At 53.5% G+C, this 23,498-nt stretch overlaps 1 protein-coding gene across 23 annotated transcripts in view; it reads left to right on the forward strand.

Annotated features, from left to right (window-relative positions):
- Positions 1–23,498, forward strand: part of SCRIB (scribble planar cell polarity protein) — a 114,321-nt gene that overhangs the window by 54,962 nt on the left and 35,861 nt on the right. For 15 of the 23 annotated variants that reach the window (XM_038126315.1, XM_038126342.1, XM_038126351.1 and 12 more), the window contains 12 exons: positions 1,327–1,416; positions 2,536–2,613; positions 4,050–4,364; positions 5,023–5,103; positions 9,681–9,929; positions 10,484–10,594; positions 13,294–13,470; positions 14,251–14,367; positions 15,953–16,141; positions 19,106–19,225; positions 19,460–19,516; positions 23,407–23,463. In XM_038126315.1, coding sequence (XP_037982243.1) covers positions 1,327–1,416; positions 2,536–2,613; positions 4,050–4,364; positions 5,023–5,103; positions 9,681–9,929; positions 10,484–10,594; positions 13,294–13,470; positions 14,251–14,367; positions 15,953–16,141; positions 19,106–19,225; positions 19,460–19,516; positions 23,407–23,463 — 1,641 coding nt within the window. The remainder of the gene's footprint in view (positions 1–1,326; positions 1,417–2,535; positions 2,614–4,049; positions 4,365–5,022; positions 5,104–9,680; positions 9,930–10,483; positions 10,595–13,293; positions 13,471–14,250; positions 14,368–15,952; positions 16,142–19,105; positions 19,226–19,459; positions 19,517–23,406; positions 23,464–23,498) is intronic. The other 8 variants (XM_038126334.1, XM_038126420.1, XM_038126452.1 and 5 more) reach the window with 3 other exon arrangements.

Consider the following 23,498-nt stretch of genomic DNA (forward strand, 5'->3'; position numbering starts at 1 on the left):
CAGCTTCAGCTCCAGGCAGATCAGCTGTTGGCAGTGGGCATGACTGGGTATGTGGAGGTGGGAGGTAGGAAGAAGAAGACCTGTGAATTGCTCAGCTGTGATCCTGAGCAGCTGGGGCAGAGGGAAGCAGAGCATCTGGGCAGAGCAGATGGGGTTTTGGAGTTGTGTGTTGATTTCTATCAATACAACAAAGCCAAGCATCCATCCAGAGTCTTCTGGACAAGGTGCCATCCTTGTCACTGCACACTGCGCTGGGGTGAGCTGGAGTGCCCCAGTGGCTGCTGGAATAACACTCACAGGGAGCCATGGCAGAGCCAGGCTGTGGTGCACGCACTGTCCCTGTCCTGTGATCCAGTTCCAGCCCGTGGCTGCCCATTTTGCCTTGTGCTGGAATCCCCCTGCTCTGCTGTGTCCACTGTGGGCAAGCTGACTGTTGGGTCAAGGCTCAGCTCTGGGAAGGGGTTTGTGTGTTCCCTGCGTTGTGGGGCTGCTGCCTCTGAGGCATGAGTGCCACGGCTCACCCACAGCTGCCATGGCTCATATACAGGTGCCACGGGTCACCCACAGCTGCCATGGCTCATCCACAGGTGCCACGGGTCACCCTCAGGTGCCATGGCTCCCCCAGTGTGTCCCACAGGTGCCACAGCCCCCTCAGTGTGTTCCACAGGTGCCACAGCTCTCCCACAGGTGTCAGAGCTCCCCCAGTGTGTCCCACAGGTGCCACGCCCCCCCCAGTGTGTCCCACAGGTGTCACATCTCCCCCAGTGTGCACCACAGGTGCCACAGCTCCCCCACAGGCACCACAGTCCCCCCAGTGTGTCCCACAGGTGTCACATCTCCCCCAGTGTGCACCACAGGTGCCACAGCTCCCCCACAGGCACCACAGTCCCCCCAGTGTGTCTCACAGGTGTCACAGCCCCCCCAGAGGTGTCACAGCTCCTGCAGTGTGTCCCACAGGTGTCACAGTCCCCCCAGTGTGTCCCACAGGTGTCACAGCTCCCCCAGAGGTGCCACAGCTCCTCCAGTGTGTCTCACAGGTGTCACAGCCCCCCCAGAGGTGCCACAGCCCCCCCAGTGTGTCCCACAGGTGCCACAGCTCCCCCAGTGTGTCTCACAGGTGTCACAGCCCCCCCAGAGGTGCCACAGCCCCCCCAGTGTGTCCCACAGGTGCCACAGCTCCCCCAGTGTGTCTCACAGGTGTCACAGCCCCCCCAGAGGTGCCACAGCTCCCCCAGTGCCAGGAGACACCTCGGAGCTGCCGTTTCCCCTGAGCAGAGTTGTCCCCTGCCCTTGGTGGCCTGACCATGCGTGTCCCTTGTGTTGCAGCTGACGCTGACCATCGTGCGGCAGACGGGGGGGCTGGGCATCAGCATCGCGGGGGGCAAGGGCTCCACGCCCTATAAGGGGGACGACGAGGTAAGGCCTGGGCCCTGCCACTGCTGGGCCAGCTCCTGCTCCTCCCAGCTGCAGCCTGGGGTCCCTCCCCTCCGCGGCGGCCGTGGGGCTGGGTGGGAGCAGCCCTGGATGCCCCCAGAGGGAGGTGGTGGGGTGGAGCAGACTCCTGAGACAGGATGGGCTGAGCTGGAGCAGCCGTGGGAGCAGGGCTTCCTCCCCAGCTGTGGGGCAGTTCCCCACCTGGTGGCATCAGCTGCATCGTGTGATTCCAGTTCCACTGGAAGAGGGTTACGGCGTCATTCCCTGGTCTTGTGTCTCACCTGGGGGTTCCTGTCCCCTCCTCACCTTGGGGCAGCCCTGCAGTGGGGTTCCTGTTCCTCTTGTCACCTTGGGGCAGCCCTGCAGTGGGGTTCTCGTCCCCCTTGTCACCTTGGGGCAGCCCTGCAGTGGGGTTCCTGTCCCCCTCCTCACCTTGGGGCAGCCCTGCAGTGGGGTTCCTGTCCCCCTCCTCACCTTGGGGTAGCCGTGCAGTGGGGTTTCTGTTTCTCTTTTCACCTTGGGGTAGCCCTGCAGTGAGGTTCCTGTCCCCCTCCTCACCTTGGGGCAGCCCTGCAGTGGGGTTTCTGTCCCCCTCTTGTCACCTTGGGGTAGCCCTGCAGTGAGGTTCCTGTCCCCCTCCTCACCTTGGGGCAGCCCTGCAGTGGGGTTCCTGTTCCCCTCCTCACCTTGGGGCAGCCCTGCAGTGGGGTTCTTGTCCCCCTTGTCACCTTGGGGCAGCCCTGCAGTGGGGTTCTTGTCCCCCTTGTCACCTTGGGGCAGCCCTGCAGTGGGGTTCCTGTTCCCCTCTTGTCACCTTGGGGCAGCCCTGCAGTGGGGTTCCTGTTACCCTCCTCACCTTGGGGTAGCCCTGCAGTGGGGTTTCTGTCCCCCTCTTGTCACCTTGGGGCAGCCCTGCAGTGGGGTTCCTGTTCCCCTTGTCACCTTGGGGTTTCTGTCCCCCCCTTCCCAGCTCCTGAGCTGCCAGGTCCCGTCACTCTGGGTTCAGGGCTGGCCAGGGGCTAGAGCTGAGGGCTGAGGGGTCTCTGCACTGTGGAGGGGTGAGGAATGGGCTCTCCATAGAACAGAGGGTTTTGTTTCCAGGGCATCTTCATTTCCCGTGTGTCTGAGGAGGGTCCTGCAGCTCGGGCAGGGGTCCGTGTTGGTGACAAGCTCCTGGAGGTAAGGACTGACTCCTGCCAAAGCAAATGCTTCTGATAGCTTGGAGGGGAGGTGTGAGATGATTGGGAAGGGGTTTGCATCACACAGGTTTTAGACTAAATTGAGCATTAGAGATGTGTAAGAGCTAAACAAGATCCCTTTGGCTCAGAGATAGTTGTTTGATTTATGTTATCATCAATCTTTTGTTGCTTTATAAGCTCCTGCATTTGCTCTGGCCCAGGTGGGAAGAAATACAATACAAGAACACATACCTGGGCAGAGCAAAAGTGAGCCCTGTAAATAACTTCTTACCCAGGGAGCCAGCCATGGGGATTGTTTGGGTGGGAGAGGACCTTAATGCTCATCTCATTTCACCCCCTGCCATGGGCAGGAACACCTTCCACCAGCCCAGGCTGCCTGGGCCTGTTCCCCTGGTTCTCCCTTGTGTGCCACTCTCGGGATGATCTGCTCCGTGACATTCCCCACACCTGGGGACTGTCACACTGACAGCTCCGGGTGTTCCAGGGGTGTGAGCAGCTGCCTGTTCCTCCTGGAAGATGGACAGGGGTTGACCTGAGTTGTGTTGAATTGTGCTGAATTTTGTTGGTGGAGATGGTTCTGTGGGGGGATTAGCTGCCTGGGATGTTACCTGTAGGGATGATACAGGTGTTGGGAATTCAGGGGAAGGAATTCCTCTGAAAGGGCCTTTCCTTGGTTGCCCTGGCCTGGGACAGGTAGCAGGTGCTGTGAGAATGCTGGGAAAACTCCCAGAGGTCTGGGCACACCTGTGGGAGCAGGGCCCGGGTGGGGTGTGAGGGGCTGAGCCGGTTCCCTCGGGCAGCAGTGGTTGGGGTTGGGCTGGGTGTGAGGGGAGGCTAGGTGTGAGACGGGCTGTGTGAGGGGACACTGGGTGTGAGGGGACATTGGGTGTGAGGGGACACTGCGTGTGAGGGGGCACTGGGTGTGAGACTGGGGCTGTGTGAGGGGACACTGCGTGTGAGGGGACACCAGGTGTGAGGCTGGGGCTGTGTGAGGTGTGAGGGGGCACTGGGTGTGAGACTGGGGCTGTGTGAGGTTGGGCTGGGTGTGAGGGGACACTGGGTGTGAGGCTGGGGCTGTGTGAGGGGACACTGGGTATGAGGCTGGGGCTGTGTGAGGGGACACTGGGTGTGAGGGGACATTGGGTGTGAGGCTGGGGCTATGTGAGGGGACACTGGGTGTGAGGGGAGGCTAGGTGTGAGGGGACACTGGGTGTGAGGCTGGGGCTGTGTGAGGGGACACTGCGTGTGAGGGGACACCGGGTGTGAGGTCGGGGTTCTGTGTTGGCTGGGCTCTGTGTTTGCTGGGCTCTGTGTCAGGGCAGGCTGTGTGTAAGGCTGGGGCTGGGTGTGAGGTCGGGGCTCTGTTTGCTGGGCTCTGTGTCACGGCACCCTGTCGCTGTCGCTGTCCCTGCCCAGGTGAACGGTGTGTCCCTGCACTGTGCCGAGCACCACGTGGCCGTGGAGGCGCTGCGGGGCTCGGGCAGCTCGGTGTCTATGACGGTGCTGCGGGAGCGGATGGTGGAGCCCGAGAACGCCATCACCGTCACCCCGCTGCGGCCCGAGGACGACTACAGCCCGCGGGAGCGGCGCGGGGGGCTGCGCTTCCCCGAGGGCCCCGAGGCCGCCCCGGCCACCGAGCGCTTCTCCACCTGCCTCATGCGCAACGAGAAGGGCCTGGGCTTCAGCATCGCGGGGGGCAAGGGCTCCACTCCTTACCGGGCTGGGGACACGGTCAGTCTGACCCCTGAGACCCCGAATCATACCTGAGCGTGCAGCAGTGCAGCCTGGCCATGGGCTGCTGGGCTGGGTGCTCTAAAGTCAGGGAATCACGGAACTCTGGGATGGTTTGCGTTTGGAGGGACCTTAAACCTCACCTTGTGGTGGGCACTTTCCACTGTCCTGGGTTGCTCCAAGCCCTGCCCACCATGGCCTTCAACACTTGAAGGGATCCAGAGGCAGCCACAGCTGCTCTGGGTACCCTGTGCCAGGGCCAAACCACCCTCAGAGGGAACAGTTCCTTCCCAATATCCCATCCATATCCATCCCTGCCCTCTGCCAGTGGGAAGCCATCCCCCTTGTGCTGTCACTCCAGGCCCTTGTCCAAAGTCCCTCTCCCTCTTTTTTATAGAAGGAGGATGGCTGGGGCTCCCAGTCCCTGCCAGTGACATCTAATCCCACTGCTGCCCTCTTGGCACAGATTCCAGGCTCTGGGCCACGGGAGGACTCTGCTGCCAGGGGCTTTGGGAGCAGAGGGTTTGTGTGGAGTGGGGAACAGACGGGAAGGTTCAGGGCAGGGGAAAGGTCTGTGCAGGGGAGAGGACTGGGTTTGGAGAGCCAGGCTCAGGCGGGGACAGCCCGGGTTGCTCTGACCCTCCTGCCTGTGCTGCAGGGCATCTTCATCTCCCGGATCGCAGAGGGTGGGGCAGCCCACCGGGACGGGATCCTGCGCGTCGGAGACCGAGTCATCTCGGTGAGTGCGGGTGCAGGGAAGGGGCTGGCCCGGCTCCCTGCCCTCCTCACGCAGGGGCTGCTTCCCTGTTACTGGAGCTGCACTTTGGGGGTCCTTTTTTCAGCTCCTGAGCCCTCTGGGAGAGCGTTTAATTTGGGTGGTTCTGCCCTGTCTGGGGGTGGGTGCAGTTACACCTGCCCTTTCCCCAGATGCTTTATGCAAGGAATGGCATGGAGGGAGGGAACGCGGCAGCACTGCCCAGCCTGGGGGGCTCGGCCACCAGGAGGGGGAGCCCCTTGGGGCACAGTGGGGTGGGCTGGAGCAGAAGGAGCTGCCCAGGGGTGCTGTGGAGCAGGGCAGGGGTACCCCAGTGCTTCCCTGCTTCCCGTGGAGCTCTGGCCTCGGCCTGCCGTGCTGTCCCTGCGGATCTCACTGCTCTCACCTCGTGTCTCTGCCTCCTGGTCCTCACTCCCCTCCTGCGGGAGCCTCTCCTCAGCCTCCTGACCCTCCTCCCACGCTCGCATGCTGCCTCTGGGAAACCTCCAGGTGCTGGTGGTGGGTTTCTGGCCCAGCTGCTGTGGTAAGAGCACGTGTTACCGCAGGGCTGGCGTGAGTAAGCACTGATACAGCCTTGTCAGTGCTGGCTTCTGTCTGCTCTATCCCTGGGCTGGGGTTGGCTCGGATTTGCTCAGGCACAACATTTTAGCAGAGCTCGGGCCCAGGTCTGACACTGGTGTCTTGGCAGGAAGCTTGAACTGGTGTGGCATCTCTCACTCCCTTGTAGTGCTCCCCACTGCCCAGAATCGGGCCCTGACCCTGATTAATGCCACAGACTGGATTATTTTGGATTTGCTCATGTTTTGATGCTCCATGGTACAGAGGCATGGTACTGAGGTCCATCATTTGGGGTTGGTTTGCTCAGCCTGTGGAAAAAGGAGACACAGAACCTTAGAACAGATTCAAAAGTCAAACCTGCCTCCACCCTGCTTCAGCAGCTCTATTTATATCCATGGGCAGCTTCGTAGGAAAAGCAGATCTAATTCCCTAGTAATAGCTTGCAGTGGATTCCATATGGGATGTGTGAGTTCAGGGCTTACAGAGCTGGGGCCTCTGCTGGATTTTGATGTGGCTGAGGTGTTGCTGTCATTATTCCTGACACCCCCAGCGGGGTCCCGTTGGCTACCTGTGCTGAGGTGTGTGTGACCATGGAGCTTTGGTCATTATCCCTGACACCCCCAGCGGAGTCCCCTCAGTTCCCTGTGCTGAGGTGTGACCATGGAGCTTTGGTCATTATTCCTGACACCCCAACAGGGTCCCCTCAGTTCCCTGTGCTGAGGTGTGTGTGACCATGGAGCTTTGGTCATTATCCCTGACACCCCCAGCGGGGTCCCCTCAGTTCCCTGTGCTGAGGTGTGTGTCACTATCATAGAGGGTTGGTGCTGAGCACCAGCTGAAGCTCAGATCCCGTGCTCACCTCTGAGGAATGCAGGAACATGTCACCTTTCAGGAGAACACTCCCAGGATTTCTAGGCCTGCTTACCACACTCTTTGGAAGCAGCAATTGCCCATTTTTATTGGAAATCTTCCACGATGCCATGGTTTCTAGGATGTGGGTGCAGGTTGCCTGTATCTGCATGGGGAAGGGGAGGACCTTGGCTGGGTACAGGGCCCATTTCCATAGCCACGCTCTCCTGGTCATGCTCAGCTCTCACTTTGCCAAAGAATTCTGTTTTCTTAAGAAAATAAATACTGCACAGCTTGCTGCTCTTTCTTCCCCTGTGCTCTAAATCTTCCCGGACTTCTCCTCAGGAGAACTGGGGTTGCTCCTTTGACTTTCTTAGGGGAGCTTCGAGCTCATGGGTTGAAGATCCCAGCTAGGTCTCCCCTGAGTTAATGCCCCTCAACATTCCCCAGTGACTGTCACTCATTCCCTGTGCTCCTGTGTCTCTTGGGAGTCATTCTGGGGGGAAGACACTGGGCAAGGACCTGCTGGGGGGTGCTGGAGAGCTGGAGCTGTGGGATGGGAATCCAGCAGGGAGGGAGCAGGTTTGGGAGCAGTTGCTAAGGGCAGCTGATTTTTTTGGGACGCGACTGGGAAGAAAACTGACTGTAGGATAGTGGTGGGTGACATGTGGAGTGCTAGTGATGCAGTGTGACCCCTTAGAGATTTTCCAGGATAAGATAATTCCCTGGCACACAGAGAAACATGTTGAGCAGGGAAAGGGCAGGCACTGTCCCTTCCCCATGGCACTCAGAGAGCCATGCTGCATGCCTGGCCTTGCTCTCCAGCTAGATAAGGGCCATGGAAAATTAGCTGCCCCAAAAGCTGGGTAGCCACCAGGATTCCAGGCAGGGGAGAGTTAGTGGGTGAAATGCTCCAGGGGCTGTTACATTTGAGACAGCCCTGACTCCTGGAGTCCTGTGCAAAGAGCCAAGTCTGTCCTGGGTGTTGCCTTTGTTAACCATCAGAGGACCCGAGGAATCCTCCCTTCCCAGTCCCCTGCACACAGGGCTGCTGCTTTCCCTGCTCCCAGCTGAGCCACCAGCAGGGGAAACATGGTGTGGAACATGGGGCAGACTCAGCTGGTCCCAGGTCACAGGGGCAGGAGGGGGCAGTACCCTTACAGGTGCACACCTGAGCACAGGTGGTGCTCACAGGGCAGGAGCACAGCCAGCTTCTCCCTGGTGCTGCCCTCTGGCGCATCAGGTTATCTTGCTGGGGGAATGGCACACGTTCTCCCTCACTCTGCCCAGGCAGGGCTCCTGCCTGCAGCTCTCCAGCCTCTGGTCTTCCAGGCTCTTTGGTCACAGCCAAGCCTTTCATCCAGCCTCTGGGCCACCTCTTGAGTCTTCCCACGTTTTGGATTCCTGCTTGCTGGCTAGTCCAGCTTGAGTTTTACCAGCAGCTCTCCCCACATACCCAGAACAGAGTGAACTGGCCCAGTAAATACAGAATGTGGGGAGAAGGCAGAGCAGATGTGCCCTCAGGCCCAGGGCTTGGCCAGACCAGCGCTGACCAGCAGCCTCTTGTTCTCCCCTGTATTTCCCCGTGCTTGTTTCTCACCTCCAGTCCTCTTTCTGTTCTGCTAAACATCCCATAATAAGCGCTGCATCTTCCCACAACACCTCCTTCAAGCTTCTTGCAGCCACTTGTCCCTTTCCTACAAGAGATTGCTGAGACAGCCCCTTATAATCTCCATTTCTTCTGCAGACTGGTTGCCAGGTTTGGTCACGCTTCTCTAACGTGGTGATTCCTTTGTGTGATTGCTTTTGGTGACTCTTTGAGGATCCATCCAGGGGTGTCTGAGCCGTGTGTCTGTTACCTGCACTCCCTTAGGGGCTGTGCACCTGTGTGGTTAATTTGTCACCTTTCCTGCTTGGTGCCCTGCCCTGTGCTCAGCAGCCATTGCCCAGGTCCCTCTCATCCTTCCTCTTCCTGCCGTCACGTGCCAGCTGCTGCCCATCCTGACATCCTCCTGGTTCCTGCCAGAGGTGTCCTCTGGGGACAGTGCTCTGGGCAGAGGTGACACTGGGCAGCTCCCAGGGCAGCACAGGGCTGTCCTAAGGAGAGCAGTACCCACAGCTATGGGTGGGACAGGGCAGGTGGAGCAGGTGCTGGGAGGGTCACAGGGGGTCTGGACAAAGCCCTGCATGCCAGCTTAGTCCAGAAACTGCTCTCTGGGAAGGAGCTGGGGAGTTACAATAATATTTCTGGGAATCAGGCACTGGGGAGTTGGCCTACAAGGCCCAGTTGCTGCGATTGTTACAGTCATGTTGTTATTTCATGAGCTGATCAAAGCCCATCCTGGCAGCTCCTTTTTCATGTCCTCTGTGTTCATTTTGGAAAGCTTTTCCAGAACCTAATGACTAGAAACCTTTTAATTTTCAGCTTTTTCCTGTCTAGTTTTGTTGTTCTGGCTGTGTTCTCCCAGCTTGGCTCTCCTCAGGTTTCTGCCCCTTTTACATCCATGGAAAACAGTCATGTCCTTTCCCGTCCTTTGAGTCTCTAGGGAGGCAGTTTTAAATCTTAATTTTGTAGGAAAGGCTTTCTGTTCTTTCGAATCTCCCTGTACCTGGGGTCACTTTTGATGCCTTAGAGCTGGCTACCATGACCTTGCCCAGCATGGGCAGCCAGTGGGGCAGTGACCAGTGACAGGTCCTGTCAGCCATCGAGTCCTGCCCGCAGTGTCTGTGTCGGGGCTTTGGGTGACCGATGAGGGCAGGTGGCTCAGTGACACGGCACCAGGTGCTTCTGCATGTGCCTGTGTCGTGGCACTGCTGCTGGAAATGGCTGGTTTTGCTTCTCCCACGTGAAGACATTTGGCTGTGGGAGGTGGAACATCACCCCTGGCCTGTGTGGTGCCCTGGAGCACTGTGTCAGCAGCGCTGCAGGGCACCAGGTGTGCAGGGAACGGGCAGGAGAGCCGAGTAGGAAGGGAACTGGGATCAGTGGGAATGCACAGGTGCCTGTGGAGGGAGGGAGCTGGTCAGACCACGAGGTGCTCTGGGGCACAGGCATTTGCAGGGGGCCGGGCGCCAGCAGGACAGGGCTCCCCAGGGCTCGGCTGAGCGCCGCGCTGACGCCGGGTTTGTTCCAGATCAATGGGGTAGACATGACAGAAGCCAGGCATGATCAGGCCGTAGCACTGCTTACCGCGGCCTCCCCCACCATCGTGCTGCTGGTGGAGAGAGAGGGCGCGGAGCAGCCCAGCGAGGGGGGCTCGCCCCGCGCGCGCATGCACTCCCCCCCGCCGCCCTCCGGCCCCGGGGACAGCCCGCCCGAGGAGACGCCCGCGCCGCCCCGCAACCACCTGTGCAGAGGGATGGAGGATCAGTACCCTGTCGAGGTGAGCTTGGCTTTGGGGGATAGTGCAATCGTGAAAAATAGGTGTTGTGGTGGGGACCGGCCTGCCAGGTTATTGGGGCCTGGAGGTGTCATCGTGGAAAGGCTTGGGGTGGAGGGACCTGAAAGCCCATCCCCTGCCATGGGCAGGGACACCTTCCACTAGCCCAGCTTGCTCCAAGCTCTGTCCAGCTGGCCTTGAAAACTTCCAGGGATGGGGCAGCCACAGCTTCTCGGGGCAGCCACTGCCAAGGTCTCCCACCCACACAGGGAAGGATTTCTCCCCAGTATCCCATCTAACCCTGCCCACTCTCAGGGAGAACCTGTTCTCCCTTGTGTCACTCCAGGCCCTTGTCCAAAATCGCTCTGCAGCTCTCTTGGAGCCCCATTCCAGCTCTTCTCCAGGTGGTAGAATCCCACACGGGCAACCCCCTTGTCCCATGAGTGTTCACCTTGTTCTTAGCCATGCAAAACACCCCTGACTCCGTGTTTGTCAGTGTTTGTGGTCTGTATGTGATATCCTTCATTGCCTTTGACACTGCTTCTTGTTCCCTTAAGGAAATCCACCTGGTGAAAGCAGGTGGTCCCCTGGGCCTCAGCATCGTCGGAGGCAGTGACCACTCCAGCCATCCCTTTGGGATTCATGAGCCAGGTGTCTTCATCTCCAAGGTAGAGTCCCAGGAGAGCTGCTCTGGCTGTTCCTGAGCTGTTGGCTATTGGGATTAAGGTGAAGGATTTTGATGTGAGTCCAGCTGTACAGGATGGATTTGTGAAGTAAGGGCATAGGAGGGGGATGTGTGGAGGGTTGTTTGTACTGCATGTGCTGCTGCTGGAGCCATCTGAGGGCATGTAAAAGCCTCAAACCTCTATAATCCATGCTGAATCCTTTGGAGGGATCCCAGTCAGCTTTTGAAATTGCTGGGTTCACATTGGCTTTAGTGAGTCCTGGGAAGATGCTGGCATTGCAGAAAGCCAGCTGTTACTGGGAAGGTGCTGGTGGGACAGTGTGTGGGCTGGGGCACCCAGAGGTGCTCTGCTGCACTCAGACCAGTGTCCTTTGATCCCACATTCCCATTCCAGTGGTGACATCAGCTCATGCCATTCAGGGGCAGCACACACCTGGCCACTGGCTGCAGCCCATTCCCTCACAGTCCTGCACATCAACACTCATGGGAATAGGGATGCTGGAGAGGACATCCCTGTGGAGCCCTTTCTGCTTCCTGGCTTCTCTTGTCACTTGGAGGTGCTGAACCTGACTCCTCTGACACCTGTGGCTGGGTTCACACCTTGTTAAGGGCTGTTTGGAATTCTAGGAGTGATGCCTGCCAGGCTCTTCCTTCATGTGCCCATGGTTTTTCTTGCAGTGCATCAGCAGGTCAGTGAGGCAGGGTTTGCTCTTCTCAAAGCCTGACTCTTTCCCACTGTTCCTGCTTCCCCTGTGCTCACAGATTTCCTTGCTGACTCCTTTGTTTCACCAGGAACACAGGTTTGGTTATGTGTTCAGCTCTCAGGAGCCCCTGTAGAGCACTGGGTGAGGACTGGAGCAGTACTGGTGCTGTCAGTCCTGGATACGCTCACAGGCAAAATAATGGCAACACTGGCACAGGATTGGCTCAGATTAAATTGGGAATATGAGAATAACATATGGAACAGCACTTCAAAGCACATCCCACTTCATTCTTTGCCAGTGCTCCCAGATGTGTCACCTCTTGGGAAGTTTTGCCTGCAGACAGAGGAGTCAGAACAGGCCTGTAGGGTGTTGGAGGATGCCTGGGGACACAGTGACATCTCCAAGGAGAGATGGACTGTAGTGGTTGATACAGTCACAATACAAAGCAACACACTCCATTCTCAGGAGGCTTCAAACTGTTTTTATTACAGCATCCATGCTTTTTATACATCCTGTCAGGGTACCAGTTGTGGGTTTCTCTGGGTCTGGATTGAAGGCACTTGAGATGGTAGTTCATGTTTGGACTCAGGTGTTTATTTTTTCTTAGCAGTGAAACAGTCTCACTACTGTGAGTTTGGCAGCTTTTCATTAGCAAAGCACAAAATGGCCAACAATCTCTTGTTACAAGGTCTTTTAAGACTAAACTAACCAGTTAAGAGCTGACACCTAGATTATTTTCCCTTTTAACCCAATAACTGATCCCAAAGAGCCCGCAATGTGGACTTTTCTGCCCAATTACAAAATGCCACCCAAACCGAAGGAGAAGAAGGGAGAAGAAGCATGAAGAACAAACCCAGGTCAACAGCCTGTGCCCAACATCTTGCTTCCATCCACAACATGCTAAAATCCCAAAACCTAAATTTCTCACCAAGTGGTACACCTACATTACTCTCTATAATCTATTTCACACTTTAGTGGATTCTAGTCTGTCTTGAAGTCTAGGAAACTTCTTCCATGAATGAGGGTCAAAGTCAGTGCTCCCCTGGGGGTCAGGGCACCCCAGAGCAGACAGAGTGTGCTGTGGTGCACTGGGTGCTCTGGGTTTCCACAACATTCTTACAAAACTCATAAATTTACACTTTACTTGTCGGGATCTCCTCCAGTCAGGATGACCCCGAGATGTGTTAGGAAGTCTTTTTTCCCAACCAAGCTGTCAAAGAGGGAGTCAGGACTCTTCGGCTGCAGTTCTCAAGGTTGTTTATTATTTCTTATCTCTTACATTCTTTCTCTGGCCTGCCGTGATCTGTTCAGCAGGTCAGCCAGAGGCACGCTGCCCGCCTCCCGGGCTGCTGTTGTCTTTTATACTAAAAACTACCTGTACTATATTTATACTCACGTTCCAATACCTATCACCTATGTTAGACAGTCAGTCTCTACTCTAAACCAATCTAAAAGTGCCAACATCACCCAAATCGTGGAGGCTAGAAGGAAGAAAGCAGAAGGACAGGGCACGCCCAAATCCCTCCGTTCTAAAAATCCCCAAAATTCAATTTTTCACCCTGTGACAACTACTATTATGCTTCTTAAACTGTTGTGACTTGTAATTCTTCATACAGAGTTGGTAGTTTGTTCCGCGGGTCGAAATCAAAGTCACAGGTGCCTTCGGCTGCGTGCCAGGCTCTCAGAGCCCCCTGGCAGGGCTGGAGCCATCCTGAGCAGTCAGAGGAATGTCCTGGGTCCCGACATTTACTCACTGATCACAAGAGACAAACAAAGTGCTCATTGGAACAGGCAGTTGCATGTTTCTCTTATTTATCCTTCTTTCCTTCTTGATTTCTGTGTCAATGACCTTGGTAGGAAATTCTTTCAGGGGTACCCACGGATCCTGTTATCAGACTTCTCTCTGGCTCACAGAAGTCGCTGTAAAACCTCCTCCAGAGTGGACTTCCCTTCTCTGGTGGCATTGTTGTCCCTGCAGGTGATCCCGCGGGGGCTGGCGTCGCGCAGCGGGCTCCGCGTCGGGGACAGGATTCTGGAGGTGAACGGCATCGACCTGCGCCACGCCACGCACCAGGAGGCCGTCAATGCCCTGCTCTCCAACGCCCAGGAGCTCACCATGCTGGTCCGCAGGGACCCCCCTCCCCCTGGCATGCAGGTGGGCTCTGAGTCAGGGCGCTGGGGCGGTCACAGCGGGGCTTCTGGGGCACTTCTTACCTGGACTAGGATACAGCCAGACTCCTGGAATCTCCTGCTCCTGATGCCTTGTGAAGGCTGGCCTAGAACAGAGGCTAGATGGAGCTAAAGAATAAAGTAGGGATTTATTTGGAGACCTCAGTAGATCCACCTTGGGCAGCACAGGAGCCCAAAATGGTTACAAAAATGGATGACCGGTCCTCACACTTCTATGAGTTTTGGTCCATTAGCATATTTGAGCTAATTGTCCAATTACAGCTTTAGCCCATGAAGTCCCATCCTTCTTGTTTTTCTCTCTTCAGTCCACCATTGTTTATGCTCTTGGTGCTGAGATTTGGATCATTTGTCCTTGGTCCTAGCTAGAGAAGGAATTGTTTTGTCTCCCTACTCTGTGCAGAGAGCTCACCATCCCCTAATATGAAGCCCAGACCCACACACTAAAGCAGCACAGAATCTGAAAAATATAAAAGCCAAAACCTGAGGCACCACTGCTTTGGCAGAATCCAGTCACTTTTAAGTGTGTCTCCAGCTGGGGCATGGTGAGGATCTCTTGCCATGGCTGTGGTGACTCTCTCATCAGGAAACAGAAAAGGGCAGGTCCTCACCAACAGGAATAAACTGCCAAATGAGGGATGGGGCTAATTCAGGCCCTTTTCAGGGCATTCAGAGCTGTGGTCACTCCAAGGAGTGTTCCCTCAGCTGAACTTGGCCCACAAACAAGGAGACTCTTCTGTGTTTCCAGGAAATATGCATTGAAAAAGCTCCAGGAGAGAAGCTGGGCATCAGCATTCGGGGTGGAGCCAAGGGCCATGCTGGCAATCCGTTTGATCCCACGGATGAAGGCATCTTCATCTCCAAGGTACCAGAGCACCACCTCTGCAGGCACTTCCAGGGAGAAGGGTGAACCCTGGGGAGCTGCTGGAATGTGCTCCCAGCCTTCACTGGTGCATCAGTTCTGCAGATTCTCCCTCCAGCAAAGCAGACAAGTCCTTGTCCTTGCATATTTCCTCCTCTACAGCAGCTTCTCAGTTTCTCATTTTATTTCCTGCTTGCCTTTCTTTTGCTTTGTGTTTCTTCTCTTGTGTTTTTTTCTATAATGCAAACCCACACACCTTTCCTTGTACCCACATTCCTGTTGGTCCCCCTGTGCCTGTCCCTTCCTGCCCACTTAAACATGCAAGCTCTTTCCTCCTTCCATGGAAAGCATTGGGAATTCCTAACCTTTTCTCCTGTGCCATGCACTGTCTGTGTGACTTTGTTCCTTTTTAGGTGACTGCTTGTGTCACACAAAATTCTCACCTCAGTTTTCCTCCAGAAATTACACCTTTTCTCGTTCAACTTATGGTTATCATTTTATGCTCTTCCCAACCCTTTCCAAAAAGTTTTTATTGCTTTTCTTCGCTGGCAGCAGAGCACAGCAACGAGTGGTGTCATTTTGGTCTGGCTGCTGACAAAGAGGACTCTGGGTGTTCACCTTATTGTCACTGATTCCCTCTTTAGCTGGTTTTTTGGGGGTAGGAACTGATGTGAGTTATCCTCATGCCTGGAGACACTCCATAATTGGCAGTCAGCCCTGACAGTTGATAATTGGTTGCTGCTAAGGCAAGGGAACATTCAGCATTTGTTCTTATGTGGCTATAACTGTTTTATCTGAGTTCTAAAGGTAAAAGAATAAAGTCACTCTTTCAGAGTGACAGTTGCACGCTCACCTGGGACATTTGTAACTGCAGGAAAATAAAAACTGGGACTATTCTAACTGACAGTTATTTTGAGTAGTTGGGTCTGGTTTTCTCCCTGCAGCATTACAGGATTTGGGAGTGGAAGGTTCACAGTTTAGCCTTGGCACAGAGTTAGTTTACTCCATCTCCCCTCCCTATTTTTCCCAATACTTGTTGTTTTAGCCTGCAGAGAACCAAAATCCTGAACTTCCCTGCTCTCCCTTGAGCTATGTTACTCTTCTCAGCCTCTCCTACCTGTCCTGTCTGGAGGGGTTTTCCTGCCTCTGATTTTCCCTGGATATTTGTGGTAACCAGGATAACAGAGTGGTGCTTTTCCTCCTCTTCCTCTTTGCATGTCTGATCCCTGCCTCCTTCCTTCTTAGTTTGTCTTCATTTGCATTCCCATTGTGTCTCTGTCCCACCACAAAATGATTCCTCTTTTCATGATGTGACAGCTTTTCCTCCTCACCCGCTTCTTTCCTTGGGACAACAAATTTCAAATTCGCGTTCTTTTATCTCACACAAAAGATTCTTCCACACCTGTTCCCTCCACCAGCCTGCAAAGGTTCTTCCTGCTCTGCCCTCTCCATGGTACTTGCAGATCCTTCCCCCGCCTTACAGCTGCAGGCTGTTGTCCCCGTTCCCTGTGTGTGCTGTCCACCCCTTCCTGTCCCCAGGCCCTCCTGTCCCCTCAGAGCTGCTCCAGTGGCCCTTGGTGTGTTGCAGGTGAGCTCCTCGGGGGCTGCTGCCCGGGACGGCCGGCTGCAGGTGGGGATGAGGATCCTGGAGGTGAACCACCAGAGCCTGCTGGGCATGACGCACACCGAGGCCGTGCAGGTGCTGCGCGCCGTGGGCGACGCACTGCTCGTGCTGGTCTGCGACGGCTTCGACCCCAAGGCTGCTGCTGCCATCGAGGTGAGGCTGCAGGGCAGGGTCTCGGGGTCACCACAGTCCCCAACGGGGATCCCAGCGAGGCTGGGCACCAGCTGTAGCAGCGTGGGGTTTACATGGGGGATGCTGGTACCTATTTATAGTGAAACAAGGCGACCCCGACCAGGGAGTGATTGGCATCTGACTGCAAGGGTTTGGAATGCTGAACACTCGCTTTGTTAAAACTATAGTATATTACATTACAACTGTATTAAAGAGAGATACTATACTATACTGTACTATACTACATCATACTTACTGCTAACTACTGGAAAACTCGTGACTGTCGGGGTCTCTGAGGTCGAGATGACCCCGAGGTGGTAGAAAGTCTCTTTTTCCCAGCCCCAAGACCAAAGAAGCCAAGATGCTTTTCAAGGTTATTTTTCCTTATCTATAACATTCTTTCTCTGACCTGCGGAGGTCCATCTGGCAGGTCAGTCCATGGCACACTGACCACCCTTGGGGCGGTGTTAGTTTTTTATACTAAGAACTACATGTACTTTATTTACAATAATTTTCCAATACCTATCACCTATGTTAGACAGTCTATTTCTACTCTGAACCAATCCAAAAGTGTTGCCATCACAGCAGAAGATAGAGGACAAGAAGAAGAAGGAGAAAGGCAGAACATGCCCAGATTCCTTCATCTTGCCTCTTGAACCCTCATTCTAAAACCCCAAAATTTTACTTTTTTACCCTGTGATAAATTAACTATCATTCCGCTTAAACTCTCATGGCTGTAAATCTTCACACAAAGCTGGTAATTTTTTCCATGGGTTAAAATCGAAGGCACAGGTGTTTTTGACTCCATATCAAGGTCTCTGAGCCCCCTGCCAAGGTCTTGAGCCATCCAAGGCAGTCAGAGGAATGTCCTGGGTTCCAGCAGTGACTGTCTGCCAACAGCCAGGACCCAGCTTTGACCTAATATGCCAATTAATATAAACAATCATCACCAGAATCCAATTACCAGATTCCTTCAGGTGAACAACCTTCCCAAAACATTGCACACGTGCAAAACACCAGGAGCAGCAAGCAGAGATAAAAATTTATTTCCCTCTGTGCTTCTCCAGGAAAAAAACCTGAGAAAGAGAATTATGTCTCTCTCTGTTCAGAGACTGTGAATGCCACACCTATTCCCCAGTAAGCATCTCTCCTGTGGAAAAGTTGCTAGGACTAACGTTCAGGCAAGGCAGGCAGGTCCACACACCACACTCACCACGGCTGGCTCAGCAAAGAGAGGCAGAAGGGACTTTTGTAGGGTCAGTTCCAGCAAAGGTTTATTGCAGCACACAGAAGGGAAATCAGAGGCAAAAGACAAGACCATGAGCTCTGCATAAGGTTTATGTTGCTGTTGTATTAGGGATGGGCAAATGAAGCAACATTGACACCTGTGTTCTCAGAAAGCAAATGCCCAGTTTATTAGACACCACACGTTCTTTTATAGACAGTTCTGATAAAGCTGGACCTGGCTGGTCCTCAATCAACACCCCTCGCCTCATTGGCTAATTAGGAACAACACCCTTCTTGTACACATCTCACAAGTGAACAATGCATTCAAAATACCAGCTGCAAAGATTAAGGATTGCTTCAGTTCTTTCTCTGGGCTTTCTCAAAACTTCCCAGAGCAATTCCTGGGAAAGTTTATCTGACTTTCTCTCTGAGCAGACTGCCAGCATCCACAGGTTTAAGTAGGGGTATAAGGGCAGTACAAAGGGCATTGGCCTACAGGGAGGACAGGGCTGGCCACCAGGGATACCACAACCAGTGAGGGAACAGGGAAAGGAGAAACCACGAGAATTTGGGACATATGGGGAGAGGAATTGGGGTGGATGCAAGGCTCCATGGGGGAGTCCTTTCTGTTCACCTAGGTGGGGAGAACTCTGTGGTGCATCTTTCCAGGCAATGCCCTGGGGATTTCCCTGAGGGGGAAGGATCCAGGAGATTGTACGCTTCACAGAATGCTGATTTTCCCGACCTTCTGCTGTAGATTTGTTTGGTTTTTTTGAGGTCCCAGGTTTCAAAGTCTGACCTATGATATGAACTGGAGGGGGTGTCCAGTCCAGAAAAGCAGTGGTCCCTCAGGACTGTCTTTCTCCTGCTGGTTCTAGAACTGTTCCACAATAGCACTGCACTGAAAAAAAAATAACTTTTCAAGCTTATTTTCACTGAACTATTTATGCCCATTTTTCCTTGGCCAGGGTTACATTTATAATAAATGGTCTGGCTCTTTATTGGTGTTCATCTTTCCCCACAGGATAGAACTTCCTGGAGCAATCCCATGCCCTCTCACATTTCTGTTTCCAAGGCTTAGCTAGTGAGCTTTTGTAATCTCCAGTAGAACATTAGGCCAGTCCCTGCTCACCTTATCCCCTTCTTGCACCTGGATCAATTTAAATTCAGCTTACTTAGACCTTGGGTTCCTCTAACAATCGTCAGCCTAAATGGCAGGGATGAAGCTGGATGCTCTTTACGTCCCTTACAACACAAACCAGTCTGGGATTCTATGGAATAAGGCTTCAAGCTGTTGGAAGAGTTCTGTGTCTGACTTGCTTGGATTGTCCTGGTGCTCGGTGTGTGGGAGCCTGGGATAGGAGTTTCTGGAATGAATTCTGTGGGCTTTTGTTGCTGTAGGACACGAAATAAAACTACGCAGACACGCAGCTTTGCAAGGTGAAAAGGAGGGACTTTTAATTTCTGACTCTAACATTTATAGATTTCTAAAAGTGGCAGTGGATTGGAGGGTGACAGTGCCACCTCTCCAATGACACTGGACAAATCAACAGTCTATCAAATTTCTCCTCTTCCAGAAATGAATGCAAAACAATAAGTTACTTACATAAAGTGCGTGAGAAAGTTCATTACAAGAATGTAAACATCAAAACTTTAAAAAAACTTAAAAAATCAAAACAACAGGCTTCCACCAGGTGTGATGTGCTGTTTGCTCTGCAGATGTCCCCAGGAATCATTGCCAACCCTTTTGCTGCTGGCATCGGGCGCAAGAACAGCCTGGAGAGCATCTCCTCCATCGACCGGGATTTGAGCCCCGAGGAGCTGGAGATCCTGCAGAAGGTGGGTGTGTGCCTGAGCTGGCAGAGTGGTAGCAGCTTGTGGAAGTATCCAGTGTCTCCCTTGGTGCATGCAGCCTGCAGTGTGCTGTGCAGTGGCCCTGGCATGAGATCAGCAGGGCCTAGCACGTGGATCAGGAACACGCTAGGAGGGGACTGTGACACCTTCGTGAGGTTCTAGATGCTGCAGGTGTGAGAGAGCACGGGGTGAGGTGGCTCTAACTCTGCTCTCTCCTAGGAGATGGAAATGGTGAGAGAAGCCACTCAGTGGGAGAGAGAAGAAATGGAGAAAGTGGTGAGAGATCATTTGTGTGGCAGAATGTGTTTGTGGCAGTGGCTCTGCTGAGCCTGTGAGTCCCAAGGAAGGTGTCACAGGTTATCTCTGCTCCACTGTAGTGCCATGGAGAGCTCTGGAGCTCTGATGCATTGTCAGTGCCATGGGGAGCTCTAGATCTCTGCCCTGGTGTCAGTGCCATGGGGAGCTCTAGATCTCTGCCCCTTTGGCAGTGCCATGGATCTCTGCCCCATTGTCAGCACCATGGCAGTTCTGGGTCTCTGCCCTTTGGCAGTGCCATGGGGAGCTCTGGAGCTCTGCCCTGGTGTCAGTGCCATGGCAGTTCTGGGTCTCTGCCCCATTGGCAGTACCATGGGGTGGAGCTCTGGGCATTCCCTCTCTGTAGTGCTCTGCTCTGTTGCCCTGGCTGCTCTTAGGCTGTGCTGCACCTCCCTGTGCACCTCTCTGGTGATGTTCCTGTGGCATTCAAAAAGACCACTCTTATTACTTGCTGGTACCTCCTGGCCAAGCTGCAGCTTCCAGAAAAATGGCCAATGAGCTTACAAGTCCCAGGTTTAATCAGTCACTCTGTGACTGACAGAGGATTTGTGAGCAAAGATGAGAACACGCAGCTCTGAGCTGCCCTGAGTGGAGAAGTGATGCTGTTGGTCAGTCACAGCTTTGTGCTCCTCAGTTCACATGGTCATTTCTCTGCTTTGTTGTGAGTGTTTTGTGTCTCTGCCCACTGGCTCAGCCCTGCACAGAAAGAGAATTTCACAGAAATGGATCAGCAGATTCAAGCCTCTTGAGGACTTAAAGTTTCCAGTCATCCCTCTTAAAACAGTAATTTATCCAGTCAGAGTCACTGGAAGAAGAGGGAAAACAGAATTCTTCAGTGTTGTCAGTGGGGAATCTGCTCTCCTGGCAGAGGTGTGTGCACATTTTTCAGGTGTTTGTCAGGTTTCTGGTTCAGATACTCCTGAAGTTTCCGTGGGCTCTCTCTGCAGCTGCAGTTCCTGAGCTTGTTCACATTTGCTGCCCCACAGGAGCAGGGTGAGGTTGGCAGTGCTGGGTGGAAGTGGAATGACCTTACAGAATGATCTTCAACCTGATCCACTTGAAGATGTCCCTCATTGCAGGGCTTGGACAGGATGGCCCTGGAAGGTGTCTTCCCACCCAAACCATCCTGACTAATTTGGGTGGGAGGGACCTCACCCAGAGCAAAGGCAGTTCAGATCAGATTTAGGTTTTTCCTGTAAAATGTCTCATTCCTTGCCTGGGAAGGAACTCTGTGTGGTTTGGTGTGGTTTCAGCAAACCTGATTTCATTGTGTTTCTGTCTGAGCAAAGGATATTCCTGCCAGTTTTAACGTGGGCAATATATGGATTTGAATATGGATATATGGATTGGAATATGTTCCAGGAGAGTTCAGGTACTGTGGCCAGTATCAGCATTCCTAACACCTGTGAATATAGCAAGTGTGGCCCCAAATGATGCTGCTGGGGCTGAGCAGGTGCTATTTGTCCAGGCTCAGGTAGAGAAAGATTGCCAAAATTTATACTGAGATTACTTAAAAATACTTGGGTCAAAAAAAAAAAAAAAAAAAAAAAAAAAAAAAAAAAAAAACAAAAAACCCAGAGAAACCTTTATGACTGCTGAAGTAGCCTTGGCCATATGTCATTTTAAAAAAAGCTGATGTATTTTGGTGCCCCTTCCCTTGTTGTGCCAGGAGGAGGCAGCAATGGATGCTCCAGGCTCCCTGGACCTCCTGGCATTCTGAGGCCCCTGAGCAGAGACATGTTTTTCTGCTGGGCCTCTTAAACCTTGAATCTGGGATTATGTCTCTAAAACTGGTTTTGATGATTAAATTTGTCCCAGTGATGGAGCCAGCACTCCGTGGTGGCTGTTGGAATACTGGAGGAAGTTCCTGTTCCAGTGCCAGATCCCTGCTAATTTCTGTCACCATTTTGGGATGTTTTTCTTACCCTTCAATGTTTCATGTTCATTCTTGCATAAGAGCAATAGAGACCAAATGTGTCTCCAGCCCACAGCAAGCTGTGAACTGAGTAACTGGGAGGAATTATGCCTTTGCTGTACTCGTGGTAGAAGTTTTCAAACTCATTCACTGCTGACACCTCCTGCCTCCAGTTCTCTGATAATTCAGTTTCTAGTACAAGTGTCAGTAACTCTGAGTCTCTGTGGACTGATTCCTGGTGTTCTCTCCTGCCTCTGTGGCTGTAGTTATTTTTCTAGTCTTAATCCAGATCCCCCCCCAGCTATTGTCAGTGGTGGATTTGGAGCAGAATTTGGAGCCACAAATTTGTGGCAATTTGGAGCCACAGCTCCATCTGGGCTGACTGCTGCTCCTGTCACTCCTCAGAGTATGACCTCAGAGAAGAGTCACACACCACATTAGTGTCACCTGGAACCCTCACCCTACAGAGGACTCTTGGCCAGAATAAGCATAACCAGATTCAGAAGAAACTTTACCTTAAATATCCCTCAATATCCTTTTGGGAGTTGTGATCCTCCAGAGCATTAGTGACTTTCTCAGGCTGCTTGTCCTTGCTTGGAGCTCATGGGGTGGTGTGGGGCAGTGGGAATCTGTAGTGCATGGAATCTGTTAAAAACAGGGCCTAGGTGCTCAGCAGAATTTTTGGTTGATCCCTCTGAGCTGCTTCCACCTCCCATCCTCCCAGGACTTCTGGACCATCTGGTTCCTGCTTGGGGAGAGCAGCTGGGAGGGTTCCATAGACAAGAGGAGGATGCTGCTGTGCTGTGCCCAGGCCTGGCTCTGCCCAGAGCTGTCAGGTGACAAGTCACAGAAATACCAGTGCCCAGAATCAGTCCTTGGGACGAGTCCTGCCCCATTCCCTTCCTCTTGCAGCCTGGAGCAGTCCCGGGGCTGGGGCTTTGGGGATGAGCCACTGGTCACTCTAATGCCCCTGCAGTGCTGAGTGGCAGCTGGTGCTGAGCTGACCTCGTGCCAAGACCTTTCTGTCCCTTTGTATGTGTTTGCATCATTGTGTCTGTGGTGCTGTGTCGTATTTATGAGGTGCCCCGTGGCAGGAAGGAATGATGAATCTGACTCCATGTTCTTAGAAGGCTAATTTATTATTTTTGGATCTATAATATACTAAAGAATACTATACTAAAGAATACAGAAAGGATACTGACAGAAGGCTAGAAAGATACTAATGAGAAACTCGTGACTCTCTCCTCAGAGAATGACACAGCTTGGCCCCTGATTGACCAATAAGTAAAAACAATTCACATGAAACCAATGAAACAACCACCTGTTGGATAAACAATCTCCAAACCACATTCCAAAGCAGCAAAACACAGGAGGCAAATGAGATAATATTGTTTTCCTTTTTCTCTGAGGCTTCTCAGCTTCCCAGGAGAGAAATCCTGGTGAAGGGATGTTTCCAGAAAATATGACAGTGACAGTGCTATAAGCCAGCAAGGCCTGTGCTCTGTAGATTTGCTTTTCCATTCCCTCCCAGCCTGCCCTGTCTGTGCTCCATCAAGGTGTCTCTTCCAGCAGTGAGCAAACTCCTCCTCTCCCTTGGTGTGGTTATGCTTGGGGGCACAGTAGCTCTCTCACTTTCCCAGGATTGTCCCTGCTGAGGATCTCGGGGACACCTCTCCCTCTCCTCTGTTCCTGTCTCCTCTGTTCTCCTCTCCTCCTGCACCCAGATGTTCCTGTTCTGTTCCTGTCCTTTCCTCTGGCAGTAACAGTGCCCAATTCCAGCTCCTCCTTCGCCAGTCCAGTGTTGGTGCTGGGTTTCTGCTGCCCCTCTCCTGGTGCTGGCAGTGCCCCAGTGTCCTGCTCAGCTGGTGTGACCTCTGTGCCTCTCTCTTGTCTCTCTGCTCTGGCTCTGGCTCTGGCTCTGTCTGTCCCACGGAAGGAGCGGATGCGTAGGGAGCGGGAGGCAGCCACGCAGCAGCTTGAGGAGGAAGCAGAGGTGAGCAGCACAGGGGAAGGGCTGGAGAGGCCCAG

Source organism: Motacilla alba, chromosome 2, assembly GCF_015832195.1.
Source record: "Motacilla alba alba isolate MOTALB_02 chromosome 2, Motacilla_alba_V1.0_pri, whole genome shotgun sequence".
NCBI lineage: Eukaryota > Metazoa > Chordata > Aves > Passeriformes > Motacillidae > Motacilla > Motacilla alba.